Source organism: Pistacia vera, unplaced genomic scaffold (assembly GCF_008641045.1).
Source record: "Pistacia vera cultivar Batoury unplaced genomic scaffold, PisVer_v2 Contig1268, whole genome shotgun sequence".
NCBI classification, from domain to species: domain Eukaryota; kingdom Viridiplantae; phylum Streptophyta; class Magnoliopsida; order Sapindales; family Anacardiaceae; genus Pistacia; species Pistacia vera.
Genome location: NW_022195323.1, coordinates 1 through 18,499, shown reverse-complemented (window position 1 = coordinate 18,499; position 18,499 = coordinate 1). Strand labels below are relative to the sequence as shown.

Here is an 18,499-nt window from a genome sequence, read left to right as displayed (position 1 = left end):
AAAGTAAGAATCACCCATGATTGTTTTCACATGAACTCCACCATCAATGTTTAAGGTTCCCGAGGGAGAGATAAAATAAAAATAAAAATAAAGAAATAATAAAAGGGTAGGCACATGAATTCATTAGGACAGGCGAGCAAGAAACACAAACTGAATTGGTCTCCACATGGGGTATTGCTATTGCATTCAAACCTCACTTCTTCCACCACCAATCATCTCTCTCTTTTTTTGTTTTTTTTTGTTTTTTTAATTTCACTAAAAAGTAGCCCACAATACATTCTCTATTTCCCGTACTCAGGTCAACCTCTCTCTCTCTCTCTCTCATTTTTAACACCACGCCACCCATTTCTCTCTGTGAAAAGGTGCTCTTCTTTCTTTTTCTTTTTCTTTTTCAATTTTTAATAAGCCCGAGTAATGGGAACATTTCGCAAGATTCTGTCTAGATACCAAAATTATTTGCTAACTAATCAACAGAATCAGATAACCACTTAATTAAATCTGGTCAGACTCGCCCATTTTGCTTTGCGTTTGATATATATATCTATATTAATATTATTACAATTTAAGGGATCAAATCTCTAATCTTAATGGAATCTACACATTATAAGATATGATCATTTTTTTTATTTACTGATTGTTGAAAATGGGAGATCTTAACCCTTGAGAGGAGGCAACAGTCATGTTTAATGTTAAATTACATCAATTATAATTTTAATATAAACGAGCATTGTTTAGCTATATGAAATCATAGTTTATGGGAGATTAAAATACACGTAACTCAATGTGATTGGTCTGTTCTTCCTATTGTCTGGGTATAATTCAAACGGTCAAAAGTGGGTATTTTTATGCCTAGGTTAATTAGTCAAAAGAGTTGCTTAATGTTGAAAAGATGCAAAGTAGGAATCAAATATTTATTGTGTTAACTTAGTTAAAGTTGATTGCCTCTTACACCATACCTTTACTTTATACTATATTCTCCAAAATCATTAATAATATGCATTTGATTCATTTCATACATCAATCCTAATATGCTTTTTATGTGTTATTAAACGTTGATCAAATCAAATCCCGATGTTTAAGTTGTTTCTTGCCTAAGATTACACAAACATATTAGCTTAAATAAAGGATCATTTGGTGCTTTAATTTACTATAGCTTTGGCTATGATTTGGATTCCACTCCACCACTCACCTTTTATTTAATACATGTTAATTATAAATATTCTCATCCGTGCAATTACATATAATATAAAATTAATTTGTTTATACACATAGGTTGCTTCAAAGGAGCGGTCCATGTTACACTTTAATTAAATTATTTTAACATCAAATCAAACCTTAATAACGGTGTGATTTATTTATTTATTTTAATCCAATAAGAGCCATTTACAATCACATGCAACTGGACACAACTATACAAGTGTATACGTGATTATTGATACAAAAATCTGCACCAACCAACGAGATTCGATCAACCTTATCGGGATTGGAACTGATGTGTGCATGATTAAGAATAATCATCAATGTATGTAAAAATGCAATAAAGTAAAGACAATGAGAGTTTTAAAGTAGTTCGACGACCTAAACCCTAAACCCTACGTCCACTATTTTTGTTTTTGCTGTGAGAACTTACAATATAATTTCTATGTAAAATTCGTAACCCCCTTCCTCATCGTTTGAGAGGGTTTATATATAAGATTTGTATAAAGAAAAGAGTGAAATTAAAGGGATTATAATTGATCTGAATCGCAATTTCGATATTCTCGCGATTGGGTGATGTGATCGCTGTTGATCTAGTAATTCTTGTAATATCTGGGATCTGAAGTAATCTAGGGATTGATTGAATGATTGCTCGGATTGCTTGCGACTAGCTTATACTGGGTTCAGCTATAGCTTGACAAGCTTATGCTAGGTTGATCAATCATCGTTGCCAAGCTAGTTTTGGGTCGAGCTATATCCCTACGAAGGCTCGAGCTTGATGAAAAAATCACACACAGCATCTACCCCCAGTGTTCGATGCTCGTTTCGGGCTTCAAAGAGTATTGTTCGATTTGACGTTAAGCTCGGCCTTATCAGCAGGTCTCCAAGTGTAAGTTCGATCAAGCTTCCAAGGTCAACCTCATGTCTGGCCGACGTACTTCACACTTGGATATTTACTCTCCATGTTACCTGTCAAAACTCAGAATATGAAAAGTTAGGGCAAACATTTAATTTTCGCGTGGTCGTGTCACATCCAATACGGCAACCTTTGGTTGTCACATTTCATTGCGCGTGGGCGACTACAACTGTTCACGCGCGAAGTCGAGGTAACATGCGATGACGGTTATAATTACAGAAGTCTAACTATTCGTCGCTCCTCGCGGATAGTCGACACATGACCATGTCTGAGGGCTGAGATTACTCGACCAATGAAGGACTAGGATCAATTATAGGTCGACGACCACGATTAAACCTCGCTCTTTCGTCTCCCATGCAAACCGCTATAAAAGGTGGCGAATACTATCAGAATAGTTACTCGGAAAGTTCTCTGACTCTCTTGCTCTTTTCGTCGTTGTTTCTACATCGTCACGGTGGTCTTTGCAGCGAGTTGTTCTGCATTCCTCATTCCAGTGAGGTTTGTTTCCCTTTCCTTTTCCGTTCTTTGTGATTTTTTGCATCAAAGGGTGGCCATTGTAATGGCCACATTGTGTTTTTTACGGTTTTAGTAGGGTTTTTGGGTGCATCTCCGGTGGTCCCGAGTTTTACAGGGGTTTAACATCATGGCTATCGGTTCCCTAGGTAGGTCACGTGCATTCATCGTGTTACGCAATGTTTTGAAAATCGGACCGGACCAGACCGCCCAGTAGGACCGGTTCGACCGGCAACCGGCAACAAATCTGGTCTAATCTATATAAAAAACCGCTATTTTGATTTAAACCGGATTGGACCGCGGTTGGACCGTCGGAATAGTGTCGAATCGCGGTCAAATCGCAGCTAAACCCCGCCGGATTTCGGCATCTTTCGATGGAGAAAACACCCCCATTCGACGGACAGCATCTCCATGACCAAACCCATCCCTTTTCAGTCGCCGTCGTCTAGCCTTTGTCGATCGCCGTCCACCTAAAGTTTACGTGACGTCGGATTTTTTTGGTTGATTCCGACGAGTTTTGACGCCGATGGAACTCCCTAGCACCACCATCAGAGTCGCTGGCACCTATACATCAAAAGCCCCAAGATTCTAGCTTTGATTGGCCGTCGATCGTCACTGGCGCCACCACTCATCAGAATCTTCGCACCACGGGGGTGTTTTAGATAGATTTCAAACCTTAAGGGAGTATTATTGGGGTGTTTTGTGATGAATTTCAAACCTTTAGGGACTAAAATGTAATTTTCCAAATTACGGTCCAACCGACCGATCGAACCGGTCAAACTAGAAACCGAACCCTTGAACGGGTCATTGTCCGGTCTAGTTTTTAGAACATTGGTGTTACGCAAGCTACCTCGGGTGCTTGAAATGGAAGTGAGTGTGGAATGGTCGCTGATTTGTTCGAGCTCTAACACATATTTGCTTCTTTTTCAGGTACCCATAAGCGAACTACAGTCATGTCTTCCTCCAGCAGTCGTGCTATAGATCGCATGTTTGATTCGTCGGTGGGCTCGGCAGCTCTTGGGGATGTGACCCTCGAGATCTCCGAAGAATTCGTCGCCTGAAGCTTGGACCCTGACGCTGTGAGCTTGTCTGACCGCGCTTCGATCTAGTTGGTTCACTCCAAGCCGTCCCCAACTCATAGGTTAAACCTCGATCCTCGATTGTTATCGGGGATTTGGAGCGCATAAAAGTGGTCTATCACCATAGCTTAACCTGATGGTCCGGGGGGAGCACTCTCGGAAAAACCCCTCGTCCGGAGAGGTGGCGATCTTTGAGACCCTTCTTAGATGCGAGGCGTCCATTCCCCTGCACTATTTCATTGGCAGCGTGTTGAGGCAATTTGACATCGTTCCTCTCCAGCTGTTTGCTAATTCATACGTGATCATCGTCGCAATGTACATAGCTTACATAATCGCTGATATGGGTGAGCCATCCATCGAGGAAGTCGTCCATTTATATAGGCCCAAGAAAGGGTAAGACCATTTGTACTACCTTTCCAAGGTAAGGAAGGTACGTCTTAACGGGCTGGTCGATGTCCCGAAGAAGGTCTCTTATTGGGACTCGTAGTACTTCTTTTACAAAGACCGGGAGACTGGTGTCCTCGCCATGGAAGCGAGTAAGGTTTTGACTTCCCGTGTACGCGTCGATTGCCTTTGAGCTTTGTGCTCCATCTAACCAAGCTGTTTTGTTTGTGCAATTAACGTTGAACAAAATTTCCTTTCGGCTGCGAGCTTACAGAGGCTCCAGCGTTTTAGCGATTTTCTGACGACCAACGCAATGTCAACAACCTTCTCACGCTTCCTCATTCGAAGGCATACGACTTTTGTCAGGATGAGGCCAAATTTCTTACGGTCCTAGAAAAATATTAAGTTGTTACTTGCTCGCGTTTACTTTCTTGAGCAAATAGGTAGTTAATTTGTTTGCCTCTTTCCTTGCAGAGATGTGGGCCGAAAAACCAAAGGGCCTTAAGAAGAAAACAATGGCCCCCAAGAAGGCATCGGTTGCTTCAGCGATGAAACAACTTGCGGACACTACCAGCTTAGAACGCACCGGTAGCGAGATTGGGGGAGGCCCAAGCGCGAAGAAACTCGCGATTGCCTCTAAGGCAGTTGGCAGGAAGAGCGTTATTGACCCCCAAAAGAGGCCATCGAGAAGACGCCCGAGCAAACTTGAGGCTCAAGAAAACATAAAGCATCCGAGCAACATGATGGCTCGGGAAAAAAGAAAGCAACCGAGCCTCAGAGGGGCTCGGGCAAGCAGAAAATGGCCGACCAGAGGGTTGGCTCGGGCAAAGAGGTCGCCATGCATGTTGGCGGCCTTCAAAGAGAAGCGACCAAGAACTTGGCCAAGAAGAAGTCTGCTCTTACGGGCGAAACAGGCATTGCCGGGGGGAGTAAGTCTGGATTACCCCGGTTGAAAAATAAGAAGATGGACGAGGTGGCCCATGCTGTGATCGATGAGATGATCAACCAACTCCCCGATCACATTGGCCTCAGGGCCGCAACGGCCAGGGATGCTCTCACCCTGCTAACGTACGCGACTATTAGGGACAATGTGCCCACCGAGATGTTGGGCTTGCTATGCAGCTTCACGACAAAGGTACCGCTAGCTCGCTTATCTTCTTTTTTACTTGTATGCTACCCATGCTTTTTGCTGATTCTCTTTTATTCTCTCTTTAGGCTACCTTGGCGAGTAGACTTCTCTATGATGAATGCTACGACACTTTGGAGGGCACTTATCGAGGATGGCAGGTGGCAGAGACCGTGAAAGAGGACGTTCTAGCCAGGGCCAAGCTTGCAGAGAAAGAGAGAGATGCGAAGCAGGCTGAGCTCGAACGGATCAGAGGGGAAGTTGCGAGCTTCCAGGTCAAGGAAATGGAGTTTATTGACAAACTCAATGTGAGTGAGACTGTTCGGGCCAAAGCTGAAGCTAAGGCAACAAAGGTCGAAAAGACTTTGGCACAGCAGCGGTGAGGCTAAGTTCTGAGCTATCCTTGGCTTAGATGGCTACCGTGAGCTGGGAGGCTAAGTTCAAGCAGTCTTCGCTCGACCTTGCCTAGGAGGCGGTAGGTCACCAGGAGGCCGAAGTTGATGTCAGGCAGGTTGAGCTTCGAATTGAGGAGCTGAACGAGGTCATTACTGCTTGGGCTTGGGAGACATTCGTCTTCCTTGTTCAGAAGTTATGGGAAGCCCATCCTTTAATCGAATTCTCTTTTCTTTCACGAGCGTACCAGAAAGAAGTTGAGACGATGAAGGTCGAAGCTTGAGGAGAGACCTATGTTTACGCTGACGACTCCGAGGAAGAGGGCGAGGGCGAGGGTCAAAAGGAAATAGAGGAAGGCAAGGAGGAGGCCAAGCCCCGGATCGAAGTTGAGGATCCGACTCCCCTAACCACGCTTCCCCCAACTGAGGCTCCCAACCTTGGAGGGGAAGTCGTTGTTCCTCCTGTCGACGAGCCATCTCTCATTTTTTAAGAATGTAATCAAACTCAATCAATATAAGAAATTTTTTATCATTTCCTTATAGAGCAATAATTATCATATTTCTGCTTTTTCGAATTTATGCAAGGAAATCTTATGCGCCGGTCAACTTTGATTTCAGACTTATCGTCCTTTTCGAGTTTTTTGGTCGTTGGCTTGAGACTGATTTTCCTTGACATATTTTTTCTTAAATTTTTTCACGTTTAACTTCATCGATTGAAAATGTTTCATTCTTAAAAAGTTGGATTTTAGCGTGGCTTTTTCGAGATAAGCTGTCTTTCCTGAACTCTTGACTATGAGTTTTCTTTTTAGGATATCATCGCTTAGGTCGCGATTTATGGATCTTCTTTTCTGTCTTATCGGTCGAGCTTTAGGATTGAGGTTCAACCTATGGCACATTACCTTAGGGCTGATCCCTACCTTGTCCACATGCACCCATGTGAACACGTCGAGGTTTTTCTTTAGGAAGCTCTCCAGATTATCGGCCACCTCGCCGCTGCCGACCTTCAGTACACGAGTTGGGTCTTCCTCATTGATCTTTATCTCTCGCAATTCTTTTGTCGGCCCTACTGCGGGCTCTTTTCTATGAATGCGAGGATCTATGGTATCCTCGAGTGGTATGGGGTTCAGCTTAGATTCTGCGATGATCATTGTCCTTGGGTGTGGCCATTTGTGTGCGGCATTTATAGCTTGGTTGTAACATTCCCGAGATTCCTTGGTGCAGCTCTTGATCGTTGCGACTCCTCCGGTAGTCGAAAATCTCATTTCTTGGTAGCGCATTAACTTGACCGCGCTTAAATCATCCAAGATTGGCCTTCCGAGGATGATGTTGTATATGGTCGGGCAGCCTACCACTAAAAATTCGGCCATCATTGTTCTAACCTTTGGCTTTTCCCTCAAGGTTACAGGAAGGTCGATTGTGCCCTTGGGAACCAGGCTGTCCCCGGTAAACCCATAGAGCGGCGAAGGGCATGCTCATAGGTCCCTTTCTGTGAACCTCATTCCTCGGAAGGCTCCCAAGAAAATAATGTTCGTCGCGCTCCCATTGTCGACCATCACCCTTAATACTCTTGCATTGCCGATTCTAGCCACGATTACGATCGCGTCATGATTGTGGCGAGGCGATGCGAACTTCGCACTCGTCTACTGTGAATCTTATTACCTCGCTTTCTTGTTTGGGTCACTTGGGCGACTACCGTTCGCAGCTCATTACTTAGGAAACCGAGTCTGTTTTGGTTTCCCGAGCATGTTGCTGATGAGTGCATCTCGAGCTCCCTACTATGTCGGGTCCTCCGTAGATTATTCCCACGAAGACCTCGTTGGGGTTTGGCGGAGTTTGTTGTGCTGGGTTCTAAGCCTGACATGGGGCCTAGTTACTTTGCTCGCCAGGATTATTGCGAGCTGGTTCCGCCTTAACGAATTATTTTAGATGACCTCTTCTTATCAGGTCTTCGATGGCGTCCTTCAAAGCTCGACAATCGTTTGTGTTGTATCCAATGTCCCTGTGGTATCGACAGTACTTTTGCCGATCTCTTTTGCCTAAAGCCCCTCATCCTTTCTGGAATGGGTAGTCTCTTCGCCTTTCGGGATACTTCGTAGATGTGGGCGACATCTTGAGTGAGGGGGGTATATTCTGCATACTACGGGAAAAGCTGCCTGTCCCCACGGTTATCTATTCTCTGTTTCTTTTGGAACCTGTTGCAATCCCTGTCATTACGGTCTTGGCCCCCACGCTTATCCGACGAGTGATCTTGTCACCTGTCCGAGGCACCCCGTGTCAAGCTTCTAGCCAATGCTACCAACGAACTTTTTACTTACTGGTATTTTGTAGCCATCTAGTAGAATTTGGCAGGCTTACATGAACTTCGCTTTGGAACTCTTTCCATAGCCTCGTGTTTAGCCTGATCCCTACGATCAGCAAAGTTCGGATGGATTCTTCGAGGGCATCAACGACCTTTGTCTGCTCATTCTGGAACCTCGTTAGGTACGAGGTCAATGTTTCATCTCTCTCTTGGCGGATGTTGCTCAAGTAGCTAAGCGATATTGCGAACTGCCTCCTCACCTGAAATTGCTTTAAATACGGCAAGGAGAATTATTGTCAAGAGTTCGCTTTGAGCCTCTTGCACCACCTCTTGGCATCTCCGACTAATGTGATTGTGAAGCATCGGTATTTCGCTAAGTCATTGACCTGGTGTAGCTCCATTAGGTCATTGAAGTTGTCGAGGTGGTCTCTAGGGTCCCATCTCCCATTGAACTTGCTTTCTGCCGCCCTGAATCCTTGCAAAAGCGAGGCCTGGTGAACTTTCTTCATGAAAAGGGAACTCACTACTTCTTCCGCCAGGTTATTCTGGCAAGCTTTTAGATCGTCGAGCATTTTCTGCACGTGATCTAATTCATCATTGTGGTTACCTTGGCTGGCTCTGTTAAGCCTTAACTCGAACATATAAGTTCGCAAGTCTGTTGCTTACAAAGCACCTTCGTTGTGCGCATTGATGCATGAGGTCGAGTCATGATGGCTAAGCTGATAGGTGCACTCGAACATATGAGTTCGCAAGTCTGTTGCTTGCGAAGAACCTCTGGTGTGCGCATTGATGCATGAGGTCGAGTCATGATGGCTAAGTTGATAGGTGCTATCATGCTCGTCAGTGTGTTGCTCACGACGTGAGTCATTGCCAGACTGACGCACGTGACTTGCTTCGCGAGCCTGCGATGATCGATCTTATCTTGAGCATGGGTTAATACCAACATGCTGACGTTGGGGGTACCGCCGAGCTTCTCGGTGGTGCCTATCTCGCTTTCTCTTTATGGTTACTTCCCTAGCCACCTCACAAGGTTTGTTTGCCCGCGGACTTGCACTCGTGGACGGAGTGCTGTCTGCGAGGTTTGGGGTGTTGATTGCCCTCCGGTGCCGACGAAACGGACCGTCCACTTACAAAATTCATACCTATTGGGGTTACATTGGTGAAGTGCGGCTGGTCGAGGTTCACAGCATCTGGTTACTAGTTCCGTAACTCGGCCACGTTCTGTTACACCGCCTATGCAACCATCATTCTGATCATCTCCATCAGCTGGCCGTTTTCGGGGTTTGACGTCCCTGCCCCCTGATTGTTCACGGTGTACTGGGCTGGCGGCACAAGTGGTCGGCATCCAACAATCTCCTGTTGCACCTCCTGATGGGCGGCTTCCACCTTTTTGAGGTTTTCGGTGGTGGTTTTTGATTAGGTGTACACCATTTTGGGCCTGGAATAGGTAGGTTGCTATGGATGTTTGCCAGAATCCTTGAGATGTTGGCGGAGGCCCTCTTTCTAATACCAAAATGTTGATACAGAAATCTGCACCAACCAGCGAGATTCAATCAACCTTGCCAGGATTGAAATTGATGTGTACGTGATTAAGAATAATCAGCAATGTATTTAAAAGTGCAATAAAGTAAAGACAATGAGAGTTTTAAAGTGGTTCGACGAGATTAACTCTGAAGCCTACATCCACTATTTTTGTATTTGTTGTGAGCGCTTACAATATAATTCCTATGTGAAATTCGTAACCCCTTCCTCATCATTTGAGGGGGTTTATATATAAGATTTGTACAAAGAAAATAGTGAAATTAAGGGTATTACAATTGATTTGAATCGCAATTCTGATATTCTCACGACTGGACACTGTGATTGCGCAGTGATCGCTTTTGATCTAGTCATTCCCATAATATCTGGGATCTGAAGTAATCTGGGGATTGATTGAATGATTGCTCGGATTGCTCATGACTAGCTTATGCTGGGTCGAGCTATAGCTCGACGAGCTTATGCTGGGTCGATCAATCATCGTTGTCGAGTTAGTTCTGGGTCGAGCTATATCCTCGCGAAAGCCTGAACTTAATGGAAAAATCACACACAACAGTGACCATTTTTTTAATGCCTTGTTGTATATTTATTGGGTTTCAAATTTGATAATTTGACATCTTTGGTTTTAGGTTGATTTAGGCATATTTAATTTTAAACTTATCATGTAAGTATAAAATAATTTGTATATGTAAAGTAACAAAATTTGGTCGGTGAATTATATTATATATTCCATGAGATAAAATGTGGTTGCAAATTGGTAAAAGGATAGGGGTATCATTCTAATTAAGTTTTTGGTGATTCTCCTTTTGGCATTTTCAAACAATTTACTAATTTTAGTGGTGTTTTCTTTTTATAACATATTCTATTCTCTGCACAACATAATGCTTTCATTTCTCTCCACATATTATTTTGTTTTTATCTTAATTAGTGCTCTATTATTTTGTCACAATAAACTGATTAAATGATTTTGTGGTCCCATTCCCACACATTACCTCATCTTAATTGTTGCTTTTATCAGGGGCGGATAGGGTGGGCTATCAAATTTTTTTTTAAAATACTAATATGTATAATTTTTTTTATTTTAACCCATCGTAATAAAAATATTAATATATAGAAGAGTTAATTTTAATTAGTTTTTATTTTAGCTTATCCTAACAAAAATTTCTGGATCTTTTATGAATAAACAAAAAGGTAATTCAATGTAATTAATCTCTAATGAAACTTTTGGTTTTATTAAAAATAATGTAAAATTAAATTACGCTGTTTTATTTGAATACGATATTTAATCCCTCAAATTATTTACAATTTATATGATTGGAGAAATTTTGATAAAGAATTAAAGAAGGCGAAGCAAGTGGACTGATGACACGTTGGTACGAAAACGACCAGACCACGTGGGCATGCTTAATGAGGTTGGGATTATGACGTGTACGGTGGTCCATCTAACTAATCAGCATGGTCAGAACTCTGAAACATAAGTTTCTTAAAAACCCCACGCTCCTCGTCAAATACAGTGCCCTACACTTTCCATTTCATATTTATGCTGCTTTTCTACCTCCTTAACTAACGCCTACAGAGGAAATGAAATATGCTCTCATTTATTTTCACTTCTACCATTCTAAACCATATTTTACTTGGTTGCTATAAAAACACTTTACATTTTTTAAGTTTCAATATAATCAAAATACAAGATCCAATAATATATTAAAGCAGTTAGGTCTTATATTTCTTAAAAGTGTAAATATATTTAAAAGAAAAGAGATAACAAAATTAATTTTTATCATATAATTGATATATCTATCTTAGATAACATTATATCAAAACAACATAAAAAGCCTTATCAAAATAATAGTAATAATTATAAATTTTGTTACATAATAGTTTTTTTGTTTTGTTTTTGTTACCAGGAGTAGTCGGAACACATCAACTAACCTTGAAACTATCAACCAAATAAGAACTCCGTTGGCCAGCCGTATTAGTGTCTAGTGTCACAAGCTAGGAGTTTCACACCCAAAAGGCTAATCTATTTCCTGGAGTAACTTCCCCTATTTATAAGTCCAGGACCTTTCCAATACGTTTTCGATGTGGAATTGGTTACATTCTCTCCCACCCAATCCTGTATTGCCCTCATTACAGGTGGGGTCCCATTGCCTATTAGTCCCCCTCACTCTCGTGTGGACCCACAATCACACATGGATGCCTCTGCATAGACGTTTGACAGGACATCGAAAGACGAACCATGTTTGCTTTGATACCACTTGTCACAAGCTGAGAATTTCACACCAAAAAAGCTAACCTATTAGGTGGAGTGACTTTTCCCATTTATAAGCCTAGGATCTCACCAATATGCTTTTGATGTGGGATTAGATACACTAAAGAGACTAAAACTCAAGAGTTCATGAAACTTCATTTTGCTCTTTTATCATCAGACCACCTAACAGTAATTTACATAATAGTTAATACTATCATTATATCAAACGAGAGAGAGTTACAATATGAAATCAAAAACCTGTTTAGACCTAGGTTTTTATGGAATATGCAAATGGATATATTGTTTTGAGAGGAATAATAAAGATGCAATTCTTAAAAGGAAGAAGAAGGGGGTGATTGGAAAAATTTGCCCGGCCAACCCGACTCAATTAATCGGGTTAGGACTAGGGAGACTAATGCCAATATTTTTAAATTGCACAAATAGATATAGTAAACCAAAACCCGGGGTCTGTAGTTAACTCATGCAACATTTGTGTTTGGTAATTAAATATCCACCTCATTGTCACTTTCTATATGAATAAACAACAAAATAATGTCGCTGACATTATTCAGGAGCTCTCTACAAGGACCAATGGACCAGAACCTGTACGCAACACAACCCACAGCTTTCAAATCGAGGCGCGTGCTTTCCACTCCATTTCGATAGCTCAAACTCAAACACCATGTTTGCTGGGCTGGGTCCCAAAGAGTAAGGCCGAACACGTGTAAATTACAAACTTTCACAATACGAAAAACTAACCACAATAAATAGAGCAAATTAAAAAAAACGAAATAAGACCAAAAATTCTCTGCCGGGTTTACACGAGCCAACAAGATTGCCTGCCACGATGCAGACAAACAAGGATACTAGCAAAAGGAAAACGTGACGACGGCGTTGTAAAAATTATAACGGAAGTAAACGGAGCCCGACTCCGTGAATCATTGAGCCATCACGTTTCCCTATGTAGTATTGATGCGATGGGTAGTCAACTACTGACCTCGCCGCCTTTATCAGACGGCTGCTATTCACTTTCTACAGAGTTATGTACGGTAATTCCGTGATCCTGATGCAAAAGTAACCATGGTTAGGTATAACCATGGTTAGGTAGTTGAGAGTAGAGTGAGTGAAGAAAGGTAAAAGGTAAAATTCCTAGAAATGAATTATGAAATAGTCTGGCAAGAGTCATGTGATAGTTGTGATGAACAAATAAAATGCATTCGTCACCCCAGTTATGTAAATTGTTTTTCACGTTAATAACTTAATATAGAGGGTACAACATCTCATGCTACATTGTTTGTTTCTACGATATCAGAATGTTCAGATTAGTTTATGCATATCTATGTTAATTTTCTGACGTTAAATGAATAATCGAATAAATCTTTTCAATGATTATATTTATCAGTGTTTAAAAAACTCGAACTCAAAACTTATATTAAACTTTTTTACTCATTTATTATATTTGTCATCCTGTAGGTTTGTATATTGATACTGAGTAGCTCACATTCAGCAAAAATTAATTCAAAAATAATTTTTTTTAAACAGTTAAAAATTAACATTAAACTAAAAAAAATCAGATTCACCATTAAATGAGTACACTTTTTCATATTAAATTCAAACAGTTAATTCATTATTGGAAGATTAAATTCATCACCACTTTCTATTTTTATACAGATTTACACAGGATTAATAAACAGTGGCTTCTCGTTTCTGTTTAATTTTAAAGGTATCATTTTATTAATATACAGGAAACATGCACTAGAGGAAATTATATTAATTGAGGAGAAAAAAAGAAAATCATAAAAAGAGACTATAGAGAAACTCAAAGAAGAGAGAGAAGAGTAGAATATGAGTCGGAGAAAGCGGTTTTGGGGATTTGGTAACGTCTGATTCAGGTCTTTAGCGGGCGAAGAAACAACAAACAAAGCACAACACTGCTTCTTACAAGTGTTTATTGAGTTTGAGCCTGGAAATGAGCGCAGTGAGAAGACAAAGGCACAGTGGTTTTGTAACTGAAACCCACCAACATAGCAGCTACATATAATCACAGTCAGTTACACTAGTCTACTTGTAATTATGATTACTTACAATACATAACTGAACCGACGTCTCTTCTCTGCTTTGCCATCTATATTTCCATCTCTTTCTCAGCTCGTTTTTCTTTCTTTCTTACTGCCTTTTCTTCTTCATTAATGGGGTAGTTTACCCTCTTCTGCTTGAAGGGATTTTCGTTTCTTTCTTTCCTTCCTTTGAAATTTTGTTAAGTGGTTTACTGGTTTGAAAACGACATCGTTCCTGTGGTTGTTTATTTGATGGCTCATGTTGAAACTAATCTTGGGGGCTCATCGATTTCTCAAGTGGAAGCAGGTAACAATATGAAGTAATCTTAAGTTAAAATTTCTTTGTTTGATCCCCGAGAAAGTTAGAAAAATAAAAATGGGATTTTTTTGGTTGTGAGAAAATGGGAAAGTTGATGCCTTTGTTTGGGTGTCGCCAAATGATACGAAACTCAGAAAAAAATGAGAATGTGAAATCGTACGTATTTTGCCTGCAGAAGTTGAGCACTTGGTTCTTGGCTCGATTAGAGTGAAGCTTTGCCTTTTGGGTCTTAAATTATAATAAATCTGCGAGGGAGCGGGGAGCCAAAAACCCGTTGTTATATTCTTCGTCTTCTGGGATTTTTAAGTTTTACTTTGAGTTCTTTGGGTACAGGAAGCAATGATCTGTACAAGGAGCTTTGGAAGGCATGTGCGGGGCCACTGGTTGAAGTTCCTCGACCCGGAGAAAGAGTTTTCTACTTCCCTCAGGGTCACGTGGAACAAGTATGCAAATTTTGTTTTGAATAAATTTGCTAAATTTTTCTTCTCATGTGTTTTAGATAGATCTATTTCTTGCTCTTGTTTGCAATTTATCTATATATTTTGGGTTATTTATATCTTACTCTTTGAGTTCTGCAGTTAGAAGCATCGACAAATCAGGAACTGGACCATCAAAAACCTTTGTTTGATCTTCCTTATAAGATCCTTTGTCGAGTTGTTAACATTCATTTACTGGTATTTCATGTTTCTGATCTTAATATCTACTTATTTCTGCTTTCTCTTTCTTTTTCTTTTCCACTTGTGTCGATTCTTCAATCTGCACTCCTTTTCCTTAAATTTATAGGCTGAGCAAGAGACGGACGAGGTTTATGCTCAGATCACTTTGCTACCAAATGAAGATGTGAGTAAATATGTTTCCTTTTTGTCCCATCTTTGCCTCGTTTGGTTGCTGAAAATTGAAACTTGAGCCCAAATTTTTTATTATTATTTTAGATTCAGAAATCAAAAAAATTAACTAGCTTCAGCCTTGTCCAACTATTTAGCTTAGAACAACCATTAATTGTTTTTTCTATTCTCAGTTTTATTTGCCACCAAACAGGCCGTAGTAATATTATCAAATGAACCCAAGCATTGATATATGTTTCTGGTTATGGCAATATCACAGCAAAGTGAACCTACAAGTCCTGATCCCTGCCCATCAGAGCCTCCAAAGCAAACGGTTCATTCGTTTTGTAAGATTTTAACGGCTTCAGATACAAGCACCCATGGGGGGTTCTCTGTTCTTCGCAAGCACGCCACTGAATGCCTTCCTCCGTTGGTAGTTACTGTCACTGTACTGCAACTATTTTCTGGGACATATTATCAGTTTACTTGATTTTTCTTCTGCGTTGTTTTTTTTCTTTCATTAGGACATGACCCAAACAACCCCAACCCAGGAATTGGTAGCCAAAGATCTGCATGGGTATGAGTGGCGATTCAAACATATATTTAGAGGTACAAATTTTACTTTCAATTCAGGGTATGCTTTCCATAGTTTTGTTATTTGTTTGTTCTTTGCTAACATAAGTGCGTACTTTAGCAATTGGAGTTAGATCTGTTGGTAATAAGTATATGTGTTGTTTTGATTCTGTTTTGCTCTGTTAATGTGATCAGGTCAACCACGGAGACATTTGCTTACTACCGGGTGGAGTACCTTTGTTACCTCCAAAAGGCTGGTTGCAGGAGACGCTTTTGTGTTTTTGAGGTAGTTGGATTTCAATTTTGTTATTCTTTATTAGACTCAGGTGCATGGACTACTTGTAGCTTGGGCTTGATTTTCAATGATGGTGTTTACTGTTTAGAGGTGAGAATGGGGAATTACGAGTGGGGGTTCGGCGTCTTGCTCGTCAGCAGAGCTCCATGCCTTCATCTGTGATATCCAGCCAGAGTATGCATTTAGGAGTGCTTGCTACAGCTTCTCATGCTGTTACAACCCAAACTCTCTTTGTTGTATACTACAAGCCAAGGTTCCTGTTGTAATCTGTGTTGGATTTTTATTATTTCATAGCCCTATTTATTATATCTTGGACTTTCGTTTGCTTTGTTCTCTTAACCAGGACAAGCCAGTTCATTATCAGCTTAAACAAGTACCTAGAAGCTGTTAATAATAGGTTTTCTGTTGGCATGCGTTTTAAGATGAGATTTGAGGGAGAAGACTCTCCTGAGAGAAGGTATCTTAACAATATGTTTCTCTAGCTGTTGAGAACTAAATTTGGTTAGAGTTAGATTCTTAATTCTCCTGGCTACATTGTCAGATTCATGGGCACCATAATTGGGGTTGGAGATAATTCTTTGGAGTGGCCAGGCTCTAAATGGCGGTCGTTGAAGGTTGAATATAGTTTTGAATTACAGTTTCAAATCCAGACATAATTGTTGTGTTATTTTTTATTCTTATTTATCCAACTACTTGTCTTTTTAGATTCAATGGGATGAGCCAGCTACAATTCAAAGGCCAGAGAGGGTGTCTCCATGGGAGATAGAGCCTTGTGTAGCTTCTGCACCATTAAGTGTTGCTCAACCAGCTGTTAAGAGCAAGAGACCCCGATCCATTGATGTTCCAGCTTCTGGTATGAAAATTTTTTCCAAAAATTTTTCCAACGAATTTTTCCAACTAATCTTTTAAAACTTGGATCATCCATTTGAATGTAGAAATTTCTACAAATTCGGCATCCTCAGCCTTTTGGTATCAAGGATCAACCCATTCCCATGAATTAACTCAATTAGCTGGTGCCACTGAAGACCAAAGCTCTGAAAGCCAAGTTCTCTGGCCTTTGAGGCAGAAAGAACTTGATAGCAATCATTTGAATGGCAGTAATGTCTGTAGCTCAAGGGTTGCACCTGAAGGCATTTGGCCTACTTCTCCTCATCTGAGTGTTTCTTTAAACCTGTTCCGGGATACAACAGATAACAACAAAAACAGTGCGGCACGGTCTATTCTGTCTAGTTTTTCCTCTAGGCCAAGTGATGGCTTACTTAATGATCAGGCAGAAAAAGGGAAGAAGTCTGAGACTTCCATGGGTTGTCGGTTGTTTGGAATTGACCTGAAACATAACTCTAACATTGCTACTCCTTTAGCCAAGGAAGTTATAGATTCAACTTTTGATTCATATTGCATTAAAGGGTCTATTCCAGCAGCATCTGATTCTGATAAGGCCCAAAATTCGGATTTTTTAAAGAAGGAACTAAAGCAAGTGACATCGGAGGCATTACTAAAAGAGACACAGAACAAGCGGGGTTCAGCTACTTCCGCAAGAACTCGCACGAAGGTAAAATTTGGAGTTCTTTCTGCCTCATGTTTGGATTGTTCTAATCTTCTAAGCCTTAATTTCTGATTAAAATAATTGGATTTTGAGAAGGTTCAAATGCAAGGAATTGCTGTTGGGCGTGCTGTTGATTTAACTATGTTGAAAGGGTATGATGATCTTATTGATGAACTAGAGAAGATGTTTGAAATTAAAGGACAACTTCGTCCATGTGACAAATGGAAAGTGGTTTTTACTGATGATGAGGGTGATATGATGCTTGCCGGCGATGATCCATGGCAGTAAGTGATTTAGAATCTGTTCAGTACCACATTATAATATTTCCATTCTATTAGCATGGTTGCTTAGGTCTTTTTAATGGCAGGGAATTCTGTAAGTTGGTGAAGAAGATCTTCATATATTCATGTGAAGAAGTGAAGAAGATGAGCCCAAGATGCAAGCTTAATGTATCATCTGTAAAGGGTGAAGGGACTGTTATAAGCCGGGACGACTCAGATCATAAGTCTGAAATTTGAAAGTACAAACACCGTATTTATTTTACATTTTTTCTTTTAAAGTAAGGGTGGTGCCAATTTAATTTGCTCAGGTTTTTTGGAGCTTTGAATGAAGAAGTTGGGCTAGGTTTTGACGGAAGAGTTAACAGACTCTTACTGTTAAAATTTAGAGGAACTTATGAAGGTTTTAGTAATAGCATGTTTATACCTGGTTTTGTGGGATGGTGTGGTTTTAATGTAGTGCAGTTTGTAAAAATATATACATGATACCTTCTTGGCATTTGATTTTTCTGCAAGTAGAAAGTTGTGACCATTTGGCCTGTAACTAGTTTCATTATTTATGCCTGACGAATAGCATGCCCTTATTTTCTTGCCTTGAAAATTCCTGGTTTATAGTTTTCCATTTGAAGACGGATTATATATTATATATATGGTCCTCAATCTTTGCTTAAGGAGAGGGCAACATTTTTGGTGCAATTATTTCGAATATTTTGGAAAGAAAAAAACAAAACCGGTGGGGATGCTGACATGGAGAGAATAAGAAAATGGTATAGATACTGGACTTGCTTTTCAGGTTTGTCTAAAATATGGAGGCAATGTTGTTTTCAACCAGATTTCTACTAAAAGAAGTGGTTGGACTGAAAAGAAACAACTTTAAAAAAAGATTCTAAAATCTATTTGACAGTGACATACAA

General features: G+C 40.5%; 1 protein-coding gene across 1 annotated transcript; it reads left to right on the top strand.

Moving 5' to 3' along the window:
• The first annotated feature begins 13,548 nt into the window (after positions 1-13,548).
• Positions 13,549-18,178, top strand: LOC116121130 (auxin response factor 9-like). The gene is made up of 14 exons (XM_031407068.1): positions 13,549-14,057; positions 14,403-14,512; positions 14,648-14,743; positions 14,853-14,909; positions 15,174-15,326; positions 15,418-15,502; positions 15,662-15,752; positions 15,850-16,014; positions 16,105-16,218; positions 16,303-16,375; positions 16,467-16,614; positions 16,697-17,313; positions 17,404-17,591; positions 17,675-18,178. The coding sequence occupies exons 1-14, from the start codon at positions 14,003-14,005 to the stop codon at positions 17,823-17,825; spliced, it is 2,103 nt and encodes a 700-aa protein (XP_031262928.1). The 5' UTR covers positions 13,549-14,002; the 3' UTR covers positions 17,826-18,178.
• The last annotated feature ends 321 nt before the right edge of the window (positions 18,179-18,499 follow it).